The following is a 24,576-nucleotide window of genomic DNA, read 5'->3' as shown; positions in this document are numbered from 1 at the left end:
TTGTCCAAAGTAATGCTTATTCTGTACATTCAGTACCTCAACACCACAAACATGTTTTTTACTCTGCTCTAGAGGAGGGACAGCAGAGCAGTTTGAACAAAATTTAGGTTGCTGTTGGGACCTGGAAACTGAATGTGTTTTTGTTCTCCCGACGTGAGAGGCTCCAAAAGGCTGAGAAGTTGTTCAGTGAACACTTTTCTCCTTCCACAGTACAAGCAGCAATGCTGGGGGAAACACATTTCATAAACAGGTGCTTAAAATAGTGCGAATGCATTCTCTGGAATGAAGACTCTCACATCACCTTGTGACAGTTTAATGAACAGGTCTATGAGAACACTGCTTCAATGTGTAATGTGATCTGTATTGTTTAGTGGAGATGTAATAATAGTTTGGGCTATGCCTCTTGGTTTCAAACCTTAGTACAACCATAGGGCAGGCAGAGTATGGCACACACAGGCAGCATAGGGCAGGCAGAGTATGGCATACACAGGCAGCATAGGGCAGGCAGAGTATGGCACACACAAGCAGGGTAGGACAAGCCGAGTATGGCACACACAGGCAGCATAGGGCAGGCAGAGTATGGCATACACAGGCAGCATAGGGCAGGCAGAGTATGGCACACACAGGCAGTATAGGGCAGGTAAAATATGGCAAACACAGGCAGGATAGAGCAGGCAGAGTATGGAACACACAAGCAGGGTAGGACAAGCTGAGTATGGCATACACAGGCAGCATAGGGCAGGCAAAGTATGGCACACACAAGCAGGGTAGGGCAAGGAGAGTGTGGCACACACAGGCAGCATAGGGCAGGCAGAGTATGGCACACACAGGCAGCATAGGGCAGAAAGAGTATGGCACACACAGGCAGTATAGGGCAGGTAGAGTATGGCAAACACAGGCAGGATAGGGCAGGCAGAGTATGGCACACACAAGCAGGGTAGGACGAGCCGAGTATGGCACACACAGGCAGCATAGGGCAGGCAAAGTATGGCACACACAAGCAGGGTAGGGCAAGGAGAGTGTGGCACACACAGGCAGCATAGGGCAGGTAGAGTATGGCACACACAGGCAGCATTGGGCAGAAAGAGTATGGCACACACAAGCAGTATAGGGCAGGTAGAGTATGGCAAACACAGACAGGATAGGGCAGGCAGAGTATGGCACACACAAGCATGGTAGGATGAGCCGAGTATGGCACACACAGGCAGCATAGGGCAGGCAAAGTATGGCACACACAAGCAGGGTAGGGCAAGCAGAGTATGGCACACACAGGCAGCATAGGGCAGGCAGAGTATAACACACAGGCAGGGTAGGATAGGCAGAGTATGGAACACACAGGCAGCATAGGGCAGGCAGAATATGACACACACACAGTTAGCATAGGGCAGGCAGAGTATGGCACACACAGGCAGGGTAGGATAGGCAGAGTATGGAACACACAGGCAGCATAGGGCAGGCAGAATATGACACACACACAGTTAGCATAGGGCAGGCAGAGTATAGCACACACAGGCAGCATAGGGCAGGCAGAGTATAGCACACACAGGCAGCATAGTTCTGGCAGAGTATGGCGTACACAGGCAGCATAGGGCTGGCAGAGTATGGCACACACAGGCAACACAGGGCTGACAGTACATGCAGTGACACAATGCTGGCACTGCTCCTACAGTCTGTCTGAGGTGTGAACAGGTTAACAATGTGGGCACTTACAGTCTGAGCTTGAGTTGTAAACAATGCATGGGGTGAACAGTGTTGGGAATAAAAGGTGTGCACTATACAGGGGTTCACAGGTGGAAACAATACAGTGGTTAACAGCCTAAATCTGAGGTGTGAACAATGCAGGGGGCCAGTTAACCTCAGTACTAATACCATTAAAAGCTTACACAAAGAACACAGCAGCCAGACAGGTGGGGGGCCACACAGGGGTGGGGGTGCAGTCCGCTAGTTGGACAGCACGGCTTTGAATGAATGGAATTTAAAGAGTAGATTTTTTTCCTCTGTTAACAAACTCACAGTTGCTAAGCACCCTAAATATGTGTGCGTTCAGTAACAATGAATGTGTGGGAGGAAGAGTTGGCCTTTATTCATGCTTTAGCAGCACAATGCTTTTCTGCATTCTAGCACAAACACAGTTAAACAGATATTAATTTATATCATAAGGGTTTGTTCCACTAATCTGCCACACAACCATTCATTGATTTCAGCTAGCTCTGTGGGTCTGTACCCATGGGTTACCCCATGGGTTTATGTGCCCACAAAAAACACCGAACAAAGAAAAACACAAGCAAAAATTCTGGTGGCTATATATTTACATAACCTGAGTTTAATAACTTGCATTGAGTTGCACCTTCTGATTTTTTGTTAGCATTTTTCCTCACCATACACCATGTCAGGAGGCAGATCACGTGACCATTAACCAACAATAACCTGATTCTTGCCTAAAAAACAGCACACTGCAACTGGGCACATTTGCATTTGGGCTGTAACCCATAGCAACCAGTGATTAGTTTTTTCAGCTAGCTGCAAGTTAAACAATGATAACAAATATCTGATTGGTTACCATGGGCTACTGCCTCCCTGCAAATTTGCCCTGACCCTGTGTAGCTATAAGTATAACAGAATCTTTAAATAATATGACTACTGTATTAAACTGAAAATGTACAGTAGTGTTACTTTAAAAGTTATGGATTTAGACAAAAATCCAGGCAGAAGCCATAAAAATACTTTGGGGGTCAATACTGCCTACACCCCTCCAGCTGTACATCAGTTATCTAAGCCAGTATTCTTTACTTAACATTTATAAAGGAAAAGTGTAATTGTAAACCCTAATAATAAGTATTTTTCCTATAAACAAACTCTTCTTTCATGCCCTCAAGCATAGTTTCCCAACTTTGGAGCCAGACCAGTATCATGCTAGAAGATTTATTTAGAAAACATAGAAGACCTATTGAATTAACACCATTTACTTCCCAGTGTGGACACTGAAATGAATATTCACTTTCAAGCACCAGCAAATTTTTTGTGTGCTCCACAATTGGCTGTCACTGTTGTCATAACTTGTATACATGTGCATGAATGCACAGCTTACAGAAAGCACTGACTGTGATCATCAAGAGTGTGGAAAAAACGCACAACTAAAAACACAGAGACATGACATAATGACATGCTGGGCCTCAAACTCCAGTGTAGCCACAAAATTGATTAGCAAAAAGTGCCAATTTGGCGGGGTTGGTGACACAAGTCACAAAAAGTACGAGGCACTCAAATTTTCTAAAAAGTCAAAACATTGTACAAAGTATTTATTTTACATAAAATAACTTTGTGACCTCCAATCTATATTTGTGTAGATCTTTTAAAAACACAGAATGATTTCTGGCATATCATCCCCCGATATGCCCACCTAAAGGTCAGTGATCTTGGGCTAATTCGATCATTTGGCCCTAGGGCCAAAGTAGATAAGCTGCCAAATCAGTCTGAAGGACCAGAATCACCAGCTGAAATCTGCCTGTGTATGGCCTCCTTTAGGCAAAGGGGCACACAGTGTTGATTCCCCTTCTCTCAGCCTTTGTTTTTCTTTTTTGCAGCCTGAGAAAAGCGGATCCCTTCCCTTACCACTTCTCTAAAGCTGGCCATACACGTGGCGATCCGACGATGTTTCGTACGACCATCGGTCGCACGAAACATCGTCAGATCCGCCACACACCATTCAGGGCTGAATCGGCAGGTAAGGAGGTAGAAACAATAGGATTTCTACCTCCTTCTGCCGATTCAGCTCTGAAGGGAGAATTTTGGTCAGGCGCCTTCTATGGCGCCCGATCAAAATTTTCTAACTTGGCCGATCAGCGAGCCGACCGATTTCAGCAGCTTCCTGCGATATCGGTCGGCTCGCTGACATGCCATACACGCACCGATTATCGTACGAAACGAGGTTTCGTACGATAATATCGGTGCGTGTATGGCCACCTTAAGCCTGCAAAAAACACAGGCTGAGAACAGCAGAAGTAGAGCTGAATTTAGGAACAATTGCATCCCAAACACACAAACACTTGTTTTAAATAACTTATACTCCTTATCTGATCAAAGTTAACATCCAGAATAATAGCAAATTCAATTTTTGATCCAGCCATGCACAGTGATGTCACCAGGTCGTGCATAGTCACATGGTGACATCAATGAGTGTGGCCTGATTAAGATTTAAATTTACTGTTACTATGTTTGTCAGATCAAATCAGATAAAGAGTGCAGTTGTCCAGGAATCGTGGATGCAATGTGATTAAATACGCACACTATTCTCTGGCTAAATACAGTTTTTAGAATATTGGGATGTTACATAGTGCTGTGGAACTAGGTATTAGTTTCTCTGCGTCACTGAAGCTGAAGAGGTGAATGCACGGCAGTGGGCTTACAAGGCAAGAATGGAAAATGAGTTTAGATACAATTGGTTTGGCCACCATACTAGTGCTCGCAGACAATTACAATGCACACACAGTTTAAGATATGAGTGCGTTTTTCTAGGTTAAATAATAATCAATATTACAATATGGAGGTCATAAGAGCCAGAAAGCAATTCATATGTCCAAGAACAACTCTCATAATTGCAGCTTTTAGTCAGCATTCTAGGGCATTACTTGTAATGATCGGCAGGTAAATTAACAGGAAAGTACAAACCTAGTAATGACCAAATCATGGTATTTTTTTGGCGCTGTCATTTACTGCCATTCTGATATAGTGGATAGTCCAATTGCCAATGCCATATCACCCTTGAAAAAATGATTTATATAATATTGCCAACAATCTGACCTACTAATTCACCACCCACAGGCACTAACTAGCTTCCATGTAAAGATGACCCCTTTGAAACTGGTCTCAAAATCCTGACTATATCACAAACATTGAGAGAAGGCAGGCACTCTGGTAGTTCACGTATCATGTGTTAGCTCAATAAAAGTTTTGTGATTTTACTTTACTTTCTCGTGGACAACCGCTTTTCTTCACTGAACTACCAGAGTGCCTGTCTTCTCTCTGTGTGAGGCAGTCTCCTCAACCTTATTTATTTGTTTGTAGAACCACATGGTGACTCTACCTAAGCTGATCAGAAAACCCTGCACTACACTGATGAGCCCCCAATAAGGGTGAAACCGGTCTGTAGTTGGGAATCTGATCAGCTATTGTCCTGGCTTCAGCTTCAAACCCAGTGGGTGAGCTGTAGCCTATAGGATAAACCCATGTAAATGGGATTTTTTTAAAGAGTCTGGAATTTGTTCCCAGAATTCCTTTTGTTTGCTTTTGTCTGCGTGAGGCAGTCTCCTCAACCTTATTTATTTGTTTGTCTTCTCTCAATGTTTGTGAGATACCCATGATGGCTCCCTCTAGCTGAAGGTCTGGGGCATGAGCACCTGGGCCCATCTATACTATGGGTGAGATTTACGAATTACTTCTGAGCATATGTTTACTTTTTTCTGTATCTTAAAATCCTGACCCTTAATATCCAATTAGCAATTCACTGATGTACCTTCTTTAAGGCTACATATAAATCTGCCTTGTGTGACTACAGCACGCATTTCAATTCCCAAGTAGTGTGGCACAATGTAAGTTTATTTCGTTTAAGGCACCATGCCTCCTCCATACAGTTATTTCTTTTCCGAATGTTGACATCTATGCCCCTAACTACTGTCCCCCAAGCCCCTGGGGTGACGGCCTGAGGAGTTGCTAAGCAACAAGAGGCCGCCATGTTGGCTTCTCGCTTCTCACGCGTTCATGTCAGTGACGCCATTCCGCTTCCGCTACACGCTCCGCCCTGCCGGAGTCACCGGAAGCGGAGGGAGCCGGCTGGACTGGAAGCGAGTGTCCGTGACAGCGGCCAAGCCCCCTTCCCTCTCAGTCGCCACTTCCCTCCCTGGTCACCCCCACCCTGAGTAGCTGCCGTCCGACCTAGCCAGGGAGTAAGCGCCTCAACACCCCCTTTTCATTGGCCTCCGCCCCCTTCCCTCCTCTCTCTCAGCCCCCAATTCCTGTCACACAGCTTCATTGAGAGAATTCATTGAGCCTTACTGTAGCCCCTAGCGATCAGTGGCCGCATTTTTGAAGGGGGTGCGTTTTGCTGTCAGGCTCATTGAGTGTTTGTAGTGGCAGTCGGTTCCTGTCACCTTCCCTGCGCTCACACCCTATCAGGGTGTCACACCCCCTTCCTGTGGGTGCTGCAGCCGGCCGGCTAGCCTAACATGGCCAAGAACACGCTGTCGTCGCGCTTCCGCAAGGTGGACATAGACGAGTACGACGAGAACAAATTTGTTGACGATCAGCTGCAGGAGGAACCGGCCGAGCCTCAGGGGCCCGACGAGGCCGAGGTGGACAGTCTGATCAGGCAATATCCTTTTACTGTATTACTGCACACCTAGGCCATCGCTCATGCTGTAATTACTGGAATGCTTAACCTGCAACCCTCTTGTCAGGGGGGGGGGGGGACTGATAAACAGTTTATTATTTTTTTAATGAAAAATGTTTCTTATGGGTGAAGACACATGTAGCTACTAGTACTTGTCATGGCTACTCAAATAGACAATGCTGATCATTTACTGATACAGGTATCGGACCCCTTATCCGGAAACCCATTATCCATAAAGTTCTGAATTACCAAAAGGCCGTCTCCCATAGACTCCATTGTGATCAAATAATTCACATTTTAAAAAATTATTTCATTTTTCTCTGTAATAATAATACAGTACCTTGTACTTGATCCCAACTAAGATATAATTACCCCTTATTGGGGGCAGAACAGCCCTATTGGGTTTATTTAATGGTTAAATGATTCCCTTTTCTCTGTAATAATAAAACAGTACCTGTACGTGATCCCAACTAAGATATAATTACCCCTTATTGGGGCAGAACAGCCCTATTGGGTTTATTTAATGGTTAAATGATTCCCTTTTCTCTGTAATAATAAAACAGTACCTGTACTTGATCCCAACTAAGATATAATTACCCGTTATTGGGGGCAGAACAGCCCTATTGGGTTTATTTAATGGTTAAATGATTCCCTTTTCTCTGTAATAATAAAACAGTACCTGTACTTGATCCCAACTAAGATACAATTAATTCTTATTAGAGGCAAAACAAGCCTATTGGGTTTATTTAATGTTTAAATAATTTTATTAACATACTTAAGGTATGGAGATCCAAATTACGGAAAGACCCCTTATCTGGAAAACCCCAGGTCATGAGCATTCTGGATAATGGGTCCCATACCTGTAATTGTCTCTATGTGTGCGTTTTAGCAGAGGCAAGTCTCAGTATTGTCTATGGCAGGGTGTTTTCTGGAGTTAAGTAGCCATGAAAAAGTAGCTACTACTAGTAGCTCTGTGTGTCTTCACCCTAAAGCGAGTGGGAGCTAAAAATGTTACGGTGGAGCTAAGTAACTTGCAGCTATGCCCCTGCCTCTAGCAGTTGTTTCTGCACATTTGCCAGTATCACTCTTCGTGCCTCCCTTGTCCTGGGAGTGGTGGGTAACAGCTGGGGGTACGTACATAGTTTAATATGCATTGACTCATCCTTTGCTGATAACAAAGATTCAGTTATAAAAAGCAATGATATGAAAGGCTGTGACAGAACAAGAGGCTGGTCAATCATTGTGAGTGGGAAAGACTGGTAATTGCTGGCCCCATGCAATCCAGTGTTGCAGGTTTATTGATACTTTGCTTACATTCTTTAGCAAACATTATGGCTGTACACATGGTGGTGCTAGTTAGGGGCTGAGCAGTCTGGATGTATGGTTACAACTCCAAGGCTTGTGTTTGTTAGAAGAGAAAAATCCAATCGGCCATTTTAGCTACACCTTGTAGGTATGACTGTAGTTGCGGTATTTATAATTGATTTTAATAAAGGCATGTACTGAATCCTTCATTTTTAGATTCAGCTGAATCCTGCATTAACAATATAGCAGAACGCTGAATCTAAATTGTATTATTACATTTTAACAGAGAAAATCAAATATATCAACCTGGAGGAAAAAAACAGCCCTATTTTAGTTAACTTTTTTAGGTCTCCTTAGTGCTGGCTTAGGTTAGTGATACACAGGGCTGTTTCCCCACCTGCGTAAAAATGGGAACAGGCCAATGCAAGTGGATCCATTCCTTCTTACTAGTGGACTGACCGGCATGTCGGCAGCCTGTGAGCGCAGACAGAAAGTGAATTCCAACAATAAATTCATTATAGGGTGTTGATTGATTCATAAGCCAGAGAAATATACTGCTTAGAATGTCCAAATGCCAGGCCATTGATAGTTTTCTAATGTTACTTATAAAATTTAGGCAAAAGGTACTTCTTTGAAATAAGTTGGTGATGTGGGTTCTCTTAAAGTAACATTAAAAAAAAAAAAATGATGAAGGTATTGAAATATATAACGTACTGCTGCCCTGCACTGGTAAAACTTGTGTGTTTGCTTCACAAACTCTACTACTGTTAAATAAATAAGCTGCTGTGTAGCTATGGGGGTAGGTATTTAGCTTGAAAACAAGAAAAGGCACAGATTGCATATCAGATTTGCTCTGTATCTGTGGCATCTAACCCAGTTTCAACTCGAATGGCAGCCCCCGTGGCTACACAGCTACTTATTTTCAGGCCTGGATTTGTGGGCAAGCCACAAAGGGCCATGCCAAGGGCACCAAGGATCTGGTGGCAGCATGCTGCCCGCTGGCTGCATCTGAACTGGGGACAGGGTGAGAGATTTTGCTAGCTGTTTAAATCTCCCTTGGCCCTCAATGTTTTTCTGCTTCAAAGTTCACATTTTTCATGCAGCACAGCTCTCTGATGTTATACGGTTTGTTAAGATTTGCCCCTGTAAGGCTCATGGCACACAGGATGTATTTTCGCCCGTGGTTTGTCACTCTGGAGAAACACCTAAACCCATCGGAGAAGCCTGTTATTCGTATTAATAGAATCTGTCTGTCAACAGTGGAAAAATTCCAAAGAAGAGTTTGTACCATGAGCCTGCGGGCTTATTGTAAAACAAAGCCAGGATCTCTAACAATGTAAGACTTAAGAGTAATTACTAGTGAGAATGAATAAATCAGGCTGGAAATACATGAGAAAAGAAAAGTAAAAATGACTTTTTTCTAACATTTATGTGAAAAGAAGAGGCACGTTTTACCCAAGCCATATAGACCTTCCTGTGTACGCTTCTGGTCTGCCACTGGCGAGGGCGTGACTAAGGTCTCTCACCCACCACACCCTAGTTATGCTTCACTTGCCTGGGTTGTAAAAGGCTGCCTTGTTCCTGTGAGAACACTGCATACTTTGAGACTTTATGCTGCAATCACAAAGGTAACTAAAATGAAGTAATTGGTAGTTTTCGGCCTCTTGCTTGCATCTGTATTTACCAGCACTTTGTCAATCATCATTATCATCATCATTATTTATGTAGCGCCAGCAAGTTATGAAGAACTGTACAATAATATTATTCGAGCAATACTACAAATTAAGAAACAAGAGTTGCATTGGTTAGTTATCTTCATTAAACACATCTTAAAATAATATTTAATTCATGTTTAGTATCTTTTTTTCTTGCTGGGGTTGTCTTTTACATTACCTTTGTGTCCAGCTCTTTGGCTTTAATGTGAAATAGAGGTCTGGTTGCTAGGCTCACTTACCCCAGCCACCAGACATCTTTCTGAATATCAGATCAAAAACTTAATTGTACATAAGCAAAAAGTTGAATCTACCTTCTGTTTACAATTCACTAGCCCTTCCCAAACCTCACCACCCATGCTCCCCAATACTGCTTTGTAGGGCTGTACTGTTGAAGATAAAATTGCTCAACAGGGTTGGTGGCCACCATGTCTGGCTGCTTGATTTCCAGTCTCAAGCTTTCTGGTTGGTCTTGTCCTGACTACTACTGCCCATGCTTCAGGCTGCTTATTGCCACCAGAGTGCTGGGGAAGGGATGTCATGCAGCCAGACATGGTGGCTGCCAACCCCTCTTCGCTACTATGCCTTTTATTCATTTTTATTGTATGGGCAAACTGAGCATTATAGAGAAGTGTGTTGGGTGGAGGTGGACTCTGGAGGGGGACACCTGTATACACTGGAAAAACAGTGTTTTGTGATGCCTATGAAATATGATAGAAAGCTTGTTTAGATCTGCTCAAGTTGGTGCCTACATTTAGAAGGGAATGCAGGCCACAACCTAACCAGTGTTGTGGCAAAAAAAAAAATTAGCAATTGTCAAATATTCTATGTACACACTGCATGAAACCTCCTGAAACTGCCACTGCAGACTTGAGCCTTGTTTGGTAATAGTTTCCTGGAAGTCCAGCAGTCCAGTTGCACTTTGTGTTCCATTGCTCTAAATGCTAGCTAAATATAACTAAAAAAATGTCCATAAGACATATCTTTTATGCTGCCTTGTGCCATTTAAAGGACAAGTAAAGTGATATTCTCTGGGATGCCAATTTGTTAGGCTAAAAAGTGCACTGGCTGGGGTGCTATTGCTGCCGCAGCGTAGTCTGTATAGATGCTACTTCCATCCTCTCTTGTGTCCTGGATGTTATGCCTGCTCAGTAAAGAACAGAACTTTACATTTAAACTTTTCCTTCACTGTGCATGTGCCCTATCTGGGGGCAGTGAAGAGTATCTCCGGGGCATCAGGAAAAGATGGTGATGCAGAACTAGAAATAGTATGCCCAGGGCTCACATACCCATGCTGCCGCCCCCTCCCTTGCCAGACGCTCGCGCCCCCACACACACGCAGGTGCGTGCTCACACGAGAGAAAGCACCAGAGAGGCGGCTGCACCTAACCCACAAGTCGTTCTACATGAACAATAAAGGAGCAGCCACTATTATTGTTGGAAAGTGGGTGGCACGCTGCCTTAGGCCCAAGCCTTTGTGGCAAGTCTGGGCCTGGGAATCCCAGTGCACTTTTCAGCAGGCAAGAAGCACTAATATAGGGTCTAAATGATCTATTCTGTTTACTGCCTAACACCCCCCCCCCCCAGTGAATGTCACTTTACCTTTCCTTCAAACATTTAAAAAACAGCTGTGTTCATCAGATGTACAAAGCTCTGTAGCTTCAAAGCACCTTCTGTACTGACTGACTTATTTCAAGTTCCACTGTTTCTGAACTGGAATAACAGATACATTTACACTTTTTGTTATTTGACTTCTCTGATACTAGAAAAAATCTATAATCTGTTGGCTTGAAAAACTTAGATTTACACTGTGCTGTCAGATTGCAAAGCTCAGTTTTTCTTTTGGGTTGCTAACACTATTAAGGGTAAATTATTTTTTTGTTCGTTAGTCTGCTCTTGCGTATACATACCTGTGGTGCCGTTGGATCGAACGATTCTTTGAAATTCCCTAATTTAGAAATACATTTGCCTCTGCTCTAAATATAGATTTGTGACTAGGCCCATAGTTTTGAGATTTGTTCCCGTGACAAGTTTCAGCTGCAGTATGTACTCAGTTTAGCCATAGCTTAAAGCAGTGCTTAGGGTTTAACTCTTTAATTCCAAGAGAATCTGCATATCTGCTCTTCATATAGATTTTAAAGAAATCCGTAAAATAAAAATAACTGCAGTAACCCAGTTCAACAATACTGGCTGAAAAGTCTACTCTTCCAGTATCTGATACTTTGTTCTACTAGTGGCACAAAGTAGCTGTGTGTTAATGATAAGTGCTGCTTTGGGAGTAACCTGGTGCTTACATGTAGCAGTAATGTTGATATGTAAGGTTGTTACACAGACTTGTACCTCCAATACGTACCATGCTTTATGAATGAAGTGGCTACTTGTTCTGACATACACCTGAAGTATCTACAAAAATCTAAAATATATAATAAAAATCATGCAGATTGCTTATATTGTCAGCCGTAGCTATTAGTAGGCACTATTTTCATGATGAGGTCTCTATATGCCACGTGCTCAGGTATTCCAATTTGGTATCAAACTGTTCATTTAATCCCCTGTTCAGAACGCACTTATAGTCAGGATAATTTTGGGCTCATTTATGACCACAAGCACAGTTGAGTTTCCACAGATTTTCTTGCAGTCAGCTGCGTGTAAAATCTATTCAATAAAGGTACTTGCGTCAGATGCGCTCTTTGCAATAGTGTTTTGCTTTCAGCCACTGCCTTCCTGTTCTGTGCTTATTGGCTCACCCTAAAGCTACTGCCACCTCTGGAAGAGTAGCTCCAGGATTTCTGGAGGGCCCTTATCACTGGGAGCAGCAGACTTGCGTCTAAGGGCAAGGGAAATCGGATCTGCTTCTGTTCACACACCCCAGTAGTTTCATTGGCAGACCAGGCGTCGGCCTATGGGGAGCTAAATGGAGAGCATATGGCCACTGAAACACAGATGTATGTATTTTTGCACCTGCTCTGTGTAGTTCCACACAGGCTGGCACTGGGCCTGTCAATGGAATTACAAGGATGCCCACATGAGCAGATCTGATTTACTCTGTGCCTTTAAAAAACACCTCCAGAGGAAAGCCACCAGACTGCTTAGTGTGCCTTTGCCATAAAACAATAGGGTACATTGAACACTGGAAATTACACCTACCATACTTTAAATATTTGGCAATATTGTGCTTATCTTGACTGCAGTTGCAGTTACATATCTCCCCCGTAAATGAGACCTTTTATCTATTTAGTAATAAAGGATGTGTTGGAGATAATTTCAGATATGTAAGCAAAACTGTTAATTTTGTAGGATTAGGGGGCATATTGGCATTTCACTGGAAACCAAAAATCTGCCCTGTGCACCATGATCCTTACAAAAGGCCTGTGTTTAATGTTTAGAAGTTTCTTTGTATTTAGAGTAAAGATGTGATCATGGTGTCTGTTTGATACATGTCTCTATATGGAACAAGTCCATGTTTGTACCAAACCTGGTGACTCTGAACATATTTCAAATTTGGTGTTAGAATGCCAAGGTTCAATGTCTGATTTCAACAGAAGGAAACACAGGCAGGAAGAGGTTTGTCACTATTAACTCCATGTATAGGTACAGGAAGCACAGATCTGAGCAGAAGATAAGAAGCGGTGCTGAGAAACTTGCAGCTTTACCCACTCTGCTTTCTAACCGTTTTACTCTCAAGTGTTGCATGTAGTCGTTTTGCCATTGCAGCTACTTCCAGGGAGAATTCCACAATTTTACAGTGACTTAGGGCATTTTCTTATTCACTGGCCCAGCAGGTGCATTTGTGGGTCAGGTGACTGCTACTGACAGGGAGTTTCAGCCATTTAATTGCCTAACTGGTGAGATGGAAATGGCTTGGGTGACAGAATGCTCTGAATCCACTCGTGCTATTGCCTTCAGATTAAACCACTTTTTTCATCTTAGTGGATACCCTTATGTCCAGATCAACTGGAGGTAGGGCCCCAGAGAGTTAATGGTATTGTCACTAGATATATTTATACACAGTGATCGTATGCTTCTTCTCAAGAAGTTCAAACAATCCCAGCTTGGCCGTCTATCTTTATAATGAATATTTTCCATGCCATGTATTGGCTAAGCTTTTCTCTGCAATCCGTTATATTGCTTTCGCGAGAACAAAACTGTACTGTATAGAAATAACAACTGCTTCTAACTGCTATATATAGTTTAAAGAATTTCAACCTAAACTAAAATGTAATTTTTTGCCCAATAAAAGAAAAATAACTCTAAGCAACTTTCCAATATGAATTAATTCAAAATGTTTAAAGTTTTAAGGTATTTGTAAATGTAATTGCTACTGAAAGCAGCGTTTGCTTAACTCCTGGTTATGATTCCAGCAACCGTTCAATCTGTTGGCTTATGTTACATTGTTTTAAAAGCCATAGCCACCAGGACAAAGAATAAAAAAGAACAGAATAGAAAAGAAAACCACTGCTTTTAATAACAAGAATATATACAAATAACGTAAAAACCATACAAATCTGTAATAAACGTATATTGCTAAGTTGCTTAGTATTACGTTTTCATTTATTAGGCAGAAAATTATTTTTTGAGTTATCTTTAATAAAACATAATGTAATGCTAAAGTATCATGCAATATATATATATATATATATATATATATATATATATATAATATATTTCAGCCTTACTATGCCTTTAATAGGTTGTGACATTTTTTTTTCCCATCAGGAATTTATTTTCCCTTTTTTGTTTTATAGATCATGTTACTAATTTTATATCATTTGAAAAGGCTTAAACACATCAGGGATCCAGCCTACATGCTTTTGATCTACAAAATAGAAAATGAAAGACATGCAATTAACAGGCAGTGCAGAGATTTTGATGATGAATACCTCTGGTAGAAAATATGTTCAGCAAATAGATGAGGCAATGGCTTTCTGAATGTCTGTTAGTGTGATGGTGGCAATGCTGGCCCGTATAGAAGTTTCAGTTGGGTGTTGGTTTCATAGGATTTCCCTCTACGTGTATATATATACATATCTCAAATGGTGAACAGACAATAAGTTTATAAGCACTAAGCCTATACGATTTTGTCTAGCTGCTTTTGTTTTTTTAGTGATACTTACACATATTGCCAGTCTTTAGGGCATACCTGTAGGGGCCTGTGACCAGTATTGGTCTGGATGTATATTGTGGGAGGGGATTGCAGGCCCTGATAATACATGGGTTTTTCTGGGCACAAAAATAGATGCAAATATGGCTGTTCATGTGTAACACAGGCACCCAGTGCACCTACATTTGTTCTGTGTTCTTTTTATAATCATTTTAAAATTTATGTTAAAGGAGAAGGAAATCTTAAATCATTGGGAAGGTTCCACATCTCTTCACCCCTTGTATCGGTTACTGATTGCTTTATATGTTACTCTGTATGTCCATGTATGTAACCCACTTATTGTACAGCGCTACGGAATATGTTGGCGCTTTATAAATGTTAATGTAATGTAATTTTAGGCACCCTCAGTGATTGAAATCACTTGCCTGATGCTGGGCTGGTGCTTCTGCTAGCAGAAAATTGCCCCAGCCTACAGTACTTTTCAGTGAGCACCGTGAAAAAATAATTGTTTCCCTGGCTTTATTTACTGTACTATGCATGTGTACCCGCTAGAAGGAAGAATGAGCAGAAAGCAGTAGCTCCGAGTAGTAGCTCTGTGGTGTCGCTGAAAATTACCCCAGGCCGGTGCAGTTTTTTGCTAACATGAGCACCAGCCTGGGATATCAAGTAGGCCATTACAATCAATGGGGGTGCCTAACATTTGCCTTTACTTCTCCTTTAATGGAGGGTTCTTCCCCTCTCTCCTCTATAATTGTGCCTATAAATTTAAATGGCATTAATCAAACTGGCGTCCAATAAAGCCATAAAGAGACTGGGATTGATAATTGTATGTTTGTATCATTAATTGCCACATCAGTTGTCACAGGCTTTTCTCTGAGACTCCTCAGATTATGAACAATAAATGCATAGTACATGTTGGGACACATTTATTAAATTAAGCCCTAAAAGCCCAGCAGCCAAATACCTTATTCATTTGTACAGTAGAAGTAAAATAAAAAAAAAGATTCAAAATAAATGTAGAAGATCGTTTTCTCAGGTGAAAATGGCTTCTACATGTTCTAGCATACTTTCTAAGCATCTTGAAAACTAATTGTGTGTGACAGGCCTATATAAGTCTGCCACAATGAAGCTTTATTAATGACATTGTGGGATTGCTTCCCAGGCACATATGGGAGCAGATGGAGAGCATCACTAGAGCATAGGAAAGTACTCATCATGCTTGTTCCTTGCAGCACTGAGCACTAAATGCTAGCAAGGGTTTGGCAGCAGGACGTGTTTGTGACTTGACAGCCTTCAGCGGGTGGTGTGCCATTATTTCTACTTAATTGATGGCAAAACTTGATGGGCAAGTAGAGGGAAATTATTTTTTTTTAACTGTTTGCATAGTCTTTTATTGAATGTCATCACTTATGCATTATGCAAGAAAAGAGAAATACACCAGAATATAGGCTAAAGTTGTTAGATATGTATTTGGGGAAAATAGCCTATATGTCTGCTTTATCACTGCAACTTTATTTAGGTGAATCTAAGTAGTGAAGTGAATATAAGCTGAAGGTTATTTGCTTTAGTTTTACTTGGTGGGGAGACAGTCATGTCAGTCATCCTTCCTGAATAAACACATGTAAAGTTAAATAGGTTATTATATATACATATAGTGATGTGTTCCTGCATATTCTACTTTATCAGACGCCCCTACCATCATTTCATGTCAACCCCAAAAATAAACCTCATTCTAAGCAACTTTCCAATATGAATATCTTAAAAATTTTCAGCACTTTAAACATTACTATTGCTATTGAAAGCAGCATTTGCTGAACTCCTGGTTGTTTCTTTTTAAACAATGTTGCAAAGGTCAGTCTCCTCCAGGAAGATAAGTCTGTTAACCTGTTGGTTTATGTTACATTGTTTCAAATGCCAGAGCCACCAGGGCAGCGAATAAAAAGGACAGGCAAATACTGCTTTTAATAGCAATTATATATACAAATAACTGCAAAACATTACAAATTTGTATTGAATGTATATTTCAAAGCTGCTTCAAATCTTTAATTAGGCAAAAAGTTATATTCTTGGTTGACTTGTCCTTTTATTCTGTTGACAGCCTTGTTGTGAATGTTGGTAATAACTACTATTCAGAAGCATTATAATTGGTGGTTTTGTAGCACTGCTCAGTCAGAATAGTGCAAATTCCCAAATGTATTCCTGACGTATACTTATTGCCAGGTAGAGGTTGGCAAAGCACAACCAGTACCACATGTATATGCTCTTTTCCTTCTAGTCTAGTGCTTCTCATACAGGGAAATAACTAAAGATACTGTTTGGCAACTAGCACATCTCTAGAGATGAGAGAGAGCGCTAGAGATCACTGGAGATAGTGAGAGAGAGAGCTAGAGATCACTAGAGATAGTGAGAGAGAGCTAGATTACTAGAGATAGTGAGAGAGCTAGAGAGCGCTAAAGATAGTGAGAGAGAGCTAGAGATCACTAGAGATAGTGAGAGAGAGCTAGATTACTAGAGATAGTGAGAGAGAGCTAGAGAGCGCTAAAGATAGTGAGAGAGAGCTAGAGAGCGCTAAAGATAGTGAGAGAGAGCTAGAGAGCGCTAAAGATAGTGAGAGAGAGCTAGAGAGCGCTAAAGATAGTGAGAGAGAGCTAGATAGCGCTAAAGATAGTGAGAGAGAGCTAGAGATCACTAGAGATAGTGAGAGAGAGCTAGAGGGAGCGAAAGATATTGAGAGAGAGCTAAAGAGAAAGATGGAGAGAGAAAGATATAATTAGGGATGCACTGAATCCAGGATTCTGGATGGCCAAGATTCTGCCTTTTTCAGCAGGATTTATATTCTGGCCGAACCGAACCCTTCCGTATCCTAACTTATTGAATCCTAAATTCCTAGCAGCCACCCCAGATATGCTCCAATTTAGGGGTGCTGGGTCTAGCCCACCAATGATGAGTGATTAGCACACTGCGAGGATATGGAATATGCACATGTTGTGCTTCCTGGCTGATCAGCAGTAGTCATGTTTTGTAACACAGTAAGCCAGTGGAAAGCAATACATGGTTGCGTGCCAGACTGCTTTATTAACTGCAACTCATTTTCTCAAGCAAATTCTTCAAATATTCATGTTAAAGTGAAAGAAGGATGAACCTGTCAGGAGGCATTGTTCCTCACTGTGTCATAAATGTCTTAATGCCATGAGTTTGTCTGTACCGGGAAATGCACGATGCTGAAAATGAGTTGTTCTTCCAACAATTAGCTATTAATTTAGATACGTTAGGAACACCTCTGGGGCATCTTATTTATCCATAAGCACTCATTGGAGGGATATTTGGCATAGCCATTAAAAGGAATGGCCATCTATTTGCACAGCAAGACTTTATAAAATAAACATTTTTCCCCTCCAATGCTGAGATTGGCAGTACGAAGTAAGTATTATAAAGGGAACAGTGCGCAAGCCTTAATGCAAATGCCTTCCCCTCACTTCTTTGCATTTCATTAATGATTTTGCCAGCCAAGATTAATGCTATGCAAATAAATGCACAGAGCGAGGGTATGCAAAGTAGCCCTGACTGTCCTGTGCCATTATTATTTCCCACTGCTGATCTCTGCATACGTACTGAAGGATAAGTACACATTGCCATTCCTTTATAAAGGGGAAATACTCAGAAATCTACTGGGAATAATGCATAAAGGTGGGCATCCCCTTAAGGCTCTGACAAGCAATACAGGCCCTCCATATAAACCAAGCGTCTCTGAGCTGATTCTTTCATACAGTGCAGCTGCCTTGGGAAGTAAATCACTGAATAAAGTAGGATGCATTGTATAATCCCCTTGGTTATATCTGTCAGTGTGTTCAGTGCATTAAAGGGGTTGTTCACCTTGAAATTAACTTTTAGTACAACATGGACCTTGCTGTTCTGAGACAATTTGAAAGTGGTTTTCATTTTTTTTATTTTGTGTAGGTTTTTAGTTATAGACAAGAAAGCAGAGGGGCATGCTCCCATAGTATAAATCAATGTTGACAATTTATTAATAAAATAGTTGCACTTACAAAAGTACAATTCACTACTAGTACTGCCCCAGGGGCCCTGCAGGTGCCCAGCCCCCCACCCGACGTCCTCCCCCGAGCGCGTAAATTTAACGCGTCGGGAGGAACAGTTGGGCAGGGGGAGCACCGGAAAGGGTCGGGTCTGGGCCACCGGGATTTTTCCCAGTGTCCCGGCGGCCCAGTCCGACCCTGGACGTAAACAGAAGAGCCCCTCTACTCTACCCCACCCCTGCTTACTATGATATTGTACTTCAATGTTTGTAAGTGCAACTTTTATTTATTAATAAATTGTCATTGATTTATACTATGTGAGCGGTGCCCCTCTGCTTTCTTGTCTATGTGTAGAAATTGGTAGATTAAGCTGCTACACTGAGGTGGCTGCGCCCTGCATTGATCACGCACCTGTAAAGCTGTACCCTTCTATGAAGTTTCATCGATAAATTCCCGTTTGATGGATTACTAACCAGACTTACATCAAGTTTATATAGCGCCCCTTTGTGTCCTATTTTAGTTTTTTTTGTTGTTTTGTTATTTAGCTTGTTTAGCAGCTTTCCTGTTTGGAATTTCAGCAGCTACGTTGTTGCTGGGGTCTTGTTTACCTTAGCAACCAGGCAGTGGTGTGAATGAGAGACTAAAATATGAATAGGAGAGGGACTAAATAGAAAGATAAGGAATACAACGTAACAATAACAGTAGAATTGTAGCTTCAAAGCGCATTGGTTTTTTGGCTGCCCGGCTCCCCCCCATGTGAAAGCTGAATAGATGTATAAAATTAACAAACTATAAAAAGTAAATAACAAAAGACCAATTGCAAAGTTGCTAGGAATAGTACATTCAGGTGCACCACCATTGTGTGTTTCATTGCAGCCCCCCAAGAAGGCAGAACTTGTTGGCTCAAGCTTAGTGCCACCCTAAATATACTTTACATTTTACTGCCCTTTAAAAGCAGGGTGCACCTACTAGGTATTTCTCCTAAATACACAGTAAAGTGTAATGTCATAACATATTGTTTGCACAGCACATTCCACTCCGTTTGTATTTAGGCGGAACGTGCGCTTGCTGTGCTAGAGGTACGTATGCATATCTCCGTAGATAAAAATAGAAGCAGCGCCTTTATAAGTGAATGGCAGTACTGCTACTGTGGGTAGGGAAGCACTAAATCCACAACTTTGTATGGCAGCCTATTAATGAATCACTGGAGGTTCTGCCAAATAACAAAGGGAAACTCAACCAAATTTCACTATAGTGGATAAAATGTCATCAGACTGTATTAGAGTAGAATTGTTTACGTCACACTAAATAAATGAATAACCATCATAACAGCATCTGTCCTTATTAAAGGGACAGTAAACCGCCATTGTTTAGCTTGAGTTCATCAAATAGGATCTGTGCTCAACATACAAGACAAACTGAAACCATGTCATGTTTCCAATACAGATTCCAATCAGATTACCAGTGCGCATTTAAAGCACCTGCATAATGGACTTCAGTTGAAAACAAAGGGATGTAGGTAGGGTTAGTTTATACAGAGCTCATTATCTCTGTTTAGACTAAAGGTGGCCATGCACGTTAAGATCCGCTCGCTTGACTAGGTCGCCAAGCAAGCGGATCTTCTCCCGATATCCCCACCTACGGGGATATCGGGTGAATTTAGGCCGTTAATAGGCGCAGTCTGTTCGGGTACCGCCGTTTGTGCCCATACACGGGCCGATAAGCTGCTGACTCGGTCTAAGGGACCGATACCAGCAGCTACAATTGGCCCGTGTATGGCCACCTTTACTCTGCTACATAAAGGCAAAGAAATGCTTAATTTAATAATTAAAAAAACTAAGAATTTGTGGATGACAAGGCTGGTTTGTGCCCAGGTTTATTTCTGCAGCATTTATTTTCTAGATAGCGGATCCAGCTGCTTTATTTTTCCTTGACTGTTTGATTCACAGGGGACTTGCTCCGAGCATTCCAGTCTGCCTTAAGGAATTCTCCTGTTAACTCCAAGAACCAAGTAGTGAAGGTATGGATGTATCACTATCAGTTTTTCTGGTGTCAGTGACCCTGCACATGCCCAGATTGCTTTGGTGGGAGATTATATCTAAAACACCTTTTATATTCACATACTGCAAGGCTGATAAGTGCCACTTCTATAAGGGCTGGTAGTCACCATTAAGCATTTGTATTTTATAGTCCGTTTAGGACCAGAAACGTGATCTACTTTGTTTCTTTTATGGAAATGTATAGATCATGTAGCTTGTCTTATAGAAACCTTTCTTTTCTACTTTAGTTGCTTTTGTGGCCAAGACCTTAACAGGCAACTTTTGGGTAATTTAATGGACCCCCACACCACATGTTTCTGTGTATCCAGAACTTTCTAATAGGAATACATTACTGCTTCACATTAGACTGATGGAATATTTGTATTCATTTTACATTAATCTTGCCTTCCAGGAGCGAACCCAGGCAATCGTACTCAAGGTCCTGACGTCATTTAAAAGCAACGACATAGAGAAGGCAGTGAACACGCTGGACCCAAATGGGATTGACCTCCTCATGAAATACATCTACAAGGGGTTTGAAAAACCTACAGAGAACAGCAGCGCCATATTGCTACAGTGGCATGAAAAGGTGTGTGTATGTTTGTGTAGGTTGGGAACTCTGTCACCTCATCTTTCATTTCTGTTTATCCTCTACATTAGTGTAATGAACAGAGCTTGCCCTAAACATATCTACTGTCTCTTATTTAATAAGTAAATCTCTATGGTTTTGTTATTACTTGCTCTAAATAGGGCAAGATTTGGGAAAAAAAAGATACATTCTACTTCCTGATTCCAAAGAGCAAAGTTTCTTTTGTATAATATTGTTTTCTAAAGTATCATAGATAACCATAAATATTTACTAATTACAAGAATAGGCATGAAGCACAGTCAGCCCAAGCCGTATTCATTGCACCAGTGTTGGCGAAAAGGAGGTATACTGTCCCTTTAAGATTTCTTGCATTTATTGGCTTTGAACTTTTGGTCTGGCCTCTTGTGTATTACACTAGTGCAATCATTGGCATTCCCCATTTATTGTTATTAAATAAACTCCTGTTTGTCAGATTTGTATTTTTTATTAATTTATGGTAAAATGTGGATTTTTAGGTATCCGATAAAACTAGTTAAACTGTGATTGGCTATTTGGTAGCCCCTATGTGGACTGGCAGCCTACAGAAGGCTCTGTTTGGTAGTACTCTGGTTTTTATGCAACCATAACTTGCCTCCAAGCCAAGCCACTGGGAGCAACATCCAAGGGGTTTGTGAGCAACATGTTGCTGAGCCACTGGTTGGGGATCACTGCTGTACATGAACAACTGTCATTCATAATACTTATGAACCATTTATTTGAATTTTACACATGTAGGTAAATAAAATAAGTTTTTGTATACTTAGGGATTTGCTTAGTATCTAGTAGAGATAAGTCTAAAGAAACTGGACTCTGAGTATTCTTGATAACGTTTCTCCTCTAATCCAAGCGGCCTGAGTGGTTAAACGTTTCCAAGAATACTCAAAGTTAAATTGCTTTAAACTTATCTCCACTAGATACTGTATATCAGGGCTGTCCAATTGGAGACCAGCAGGCCAATTGTGACCCTCCAAAGCATTTGTATGGCGCCAAGTCTGCCTAAAGGCTCTATAGACTTCACTGTAAGACATCATCATTTTTATTTATTCTGGCCCTCGAACCTGTCATATGAGAAGTAATCAGCCCACTACAGGTAATAAGTTGGACAGTACTACTGTATATCATGACCTGGATGGATGAAAATCTCTATAGACAAGTTGCTGAGTAGTTCTGCTTAAAGATATTGAATGTTTCACAATAATTCAGCGTTGTGTAACTACAGGGTGCAAGACCCGCACACAAAAAAAATCTGCGGAGGTGCCCGGTGCACTGCAACCCCAACACCCAGCCACACACCAGCTTACCACCCACCTGTCTGCACCCAGTGCACTCAGAGCTTCCAGGGAGGGGAGATTCTCTACAGCTATAGAAGGAGCAGACCTTGCGGTCCATCTCCCTTGTTCCCTGGGGTCTGCTTCCTCCATAGTTATGCTATATAATGTATAAAAGTGATCTTTAGCTGGTGTCAGCAGCACTAGCCTTTGCCAGTAGATAATAGCAAAGGCATATTTTAGCATCAGTAGTACCAAGCACACACAGCTGATTTACTCATCTCTTTTGGCCATCTTTCCCTTCTGAATGTGCACAACCTTGGATACAGTATTTACACTGTATCCAACTGTATTACACTCGGTGTGCGCTTCAGTGTTGGATAACTGTATTTCATGCCATTCAGTTAGACCGAAGTTAGCTTTCATTCCAAATTCTGAACTAGGTTGCATGATAGCTGCCCAATGTCATGCCCAAATAAGTCGGTGGGTAGGAGATTTAATACCAGTCGACGTCGTCATATCGTGCATTTTTCTTGGCACTCATGGTGTCTTTTCTCTCCTTGCAGGCATTAGTAATAGGAGGCCTTGGATCCATAGTCCGAGTTCTCACTTCACGAAAAACTGTGTAAAAGACTGTACTAGCTGAATCCAGAAGTTGTGTTCCAGGCTCCAGAGCTGTGAAGGAAGAGTGGATGCAGAGACCCACCTGTCTGCAGAGTGCTATCTATTCACCTGTTTGGGAATGCTTCTTATTACTGACTATGGATGAAACATGAATGTATGTTTGTTTAATGGGCTATCTTTTGTTCCAAGCACCAGTCCTCTTTAGCATGGTGATACTGTTAAAGTGCTTAAGAGGAAGATTTACAGAAGGGGGGAACAAATAGTTGTCTCCACCATAGATGTGCAGCCAGTTACGGAGCTGCGGCAGTTCCTGATGCCAGCACTGACTCCATCAATTCTCCTCCGAAATACAAATATTCCCAGTAAAACCGTAGCTTAGCCGGAAAGAATGTGCTAAAATGAAACAGGACTGGTGGCTTTTATTTTGTTAACTTGTACATACAGGATTTTAGAAGTTCCCTGATTTTGGTCTTACTTGAAAACGGAAATAATAAACAAAAAGCAGTTTAACCCTATTTACTGCCAGAGAGGTCAGCAAGACTGTACACAAGAGCCTCAGTTCTTACCTCGCTGGCAGGAGAAGGGTTGAACCGTTAGTGGTGGGGGAGTAAGATACATGTGTGTGGTGTTCAGCCTTTGTTTTGCAGTCTCACTGGGGCGTTTTGGTATTTTGTCCTACCACTGGGTGGCGCTGCTCTACTGATACCTGTAAACTTTATTAAATTACAGCTTCCATGAGTGAAGTGTTAAAAAAAAGAATCTGTTTTGTTTAATTGTTTTTTGTTTGTTTTTACAGCAATATTGCATGTTATAAAAATGAATATAAATGACACCACCATTTAGATGGCCCTAGCCAGAAAGATAAAAAAAGGGACAATATACCTTTTCCTCTTTCACTGCAGGGGTTATATACTTCCTTTACTGTGTGAGTGCTGTCATCATTTCTTGCAGCTATAGATGAAGCAGACTCTGGCCCTTCATGACTGTGGGATCTGCTTCCTCAGAGTTATTGCACGTTAATGAATCTGTGACCCACACCGCAATGATGCTATTCTGGTGGTGGGTAGAATGACGAGATACCAATGCTAACATCCTGATGTGTGCCACCTTTATATAAAAAGGTGCCTCATATCAATAATCACAGTATAAAGTGTATATTCAGAAACATTGTTAATTGGCCATCCACATTTTAGCATATATGCGCCACTGCCATTTAATAGGGATAACATTTGTCACATTAGCCTTACTAAACACTAGTGGGATGAGTTGGACACTATAAGAGAAAGTTCCACCAGCACACCTCCTCCAACACTTAATACTCGGTGCACAGCCCAGAGAGTCGGCACTCCCAGCACAGTCCAGCAAGAAATAAAACAGGCACAACAAGTGTAATGCAAGCGGGGCCCTGCGTGTCCCCCAAACATCAGTGTCCAACACTAATGCTCTAGTGGCTGAATGGAGTTAACATCTCCAACATATA

The 24,576-nt window shown here is 41.6% G+C and overlaps 1 protein-coding gene across 1 annotated transcript; it reads left to right on the top strand.

Moving 5' to 3' along the window:
• Positions 1-5,887: 5,887 nt before the first annotated feature.
• arpc5l (actin related protein 2/3 complex subunit 5-like) lies at positions 5,888-23,853 on the top strand (the record flags this gene model as incomplete). The annotated part of the gene is given in 4 exon segments (NM_001045732.1): positions 5,888-6,367; positions 20,485-20,557; positions 20,989-21,165; positions 23,039-23,853. Coding segments are annotated over 4 exon segments (459 nt in total). The 5' UTR covers positions 5,888-6,221.
• Between the last annotated feature and the right edge of the window lie 723 nt (positions 23,854-24,576).

Source organism: Xenopus tropicalis, chromosome 8 (genome assembly GCF_000004195.4).
Source record: "Xenopus tropicalis strain Nigerian chromosome 8, UCB_Xtro_10.0, whole genome shotgun sequence".
In the NCBI taxonomy this organism is placed as follows: Eukaryota; Metazoa; Chordata; class Amphibia; order Anura; family Pipidae; genus Xenopus; species Xenopus tropicalis.
This window is presented reverse-complemented; position numbering and strand designations above follow the sequence as displayed.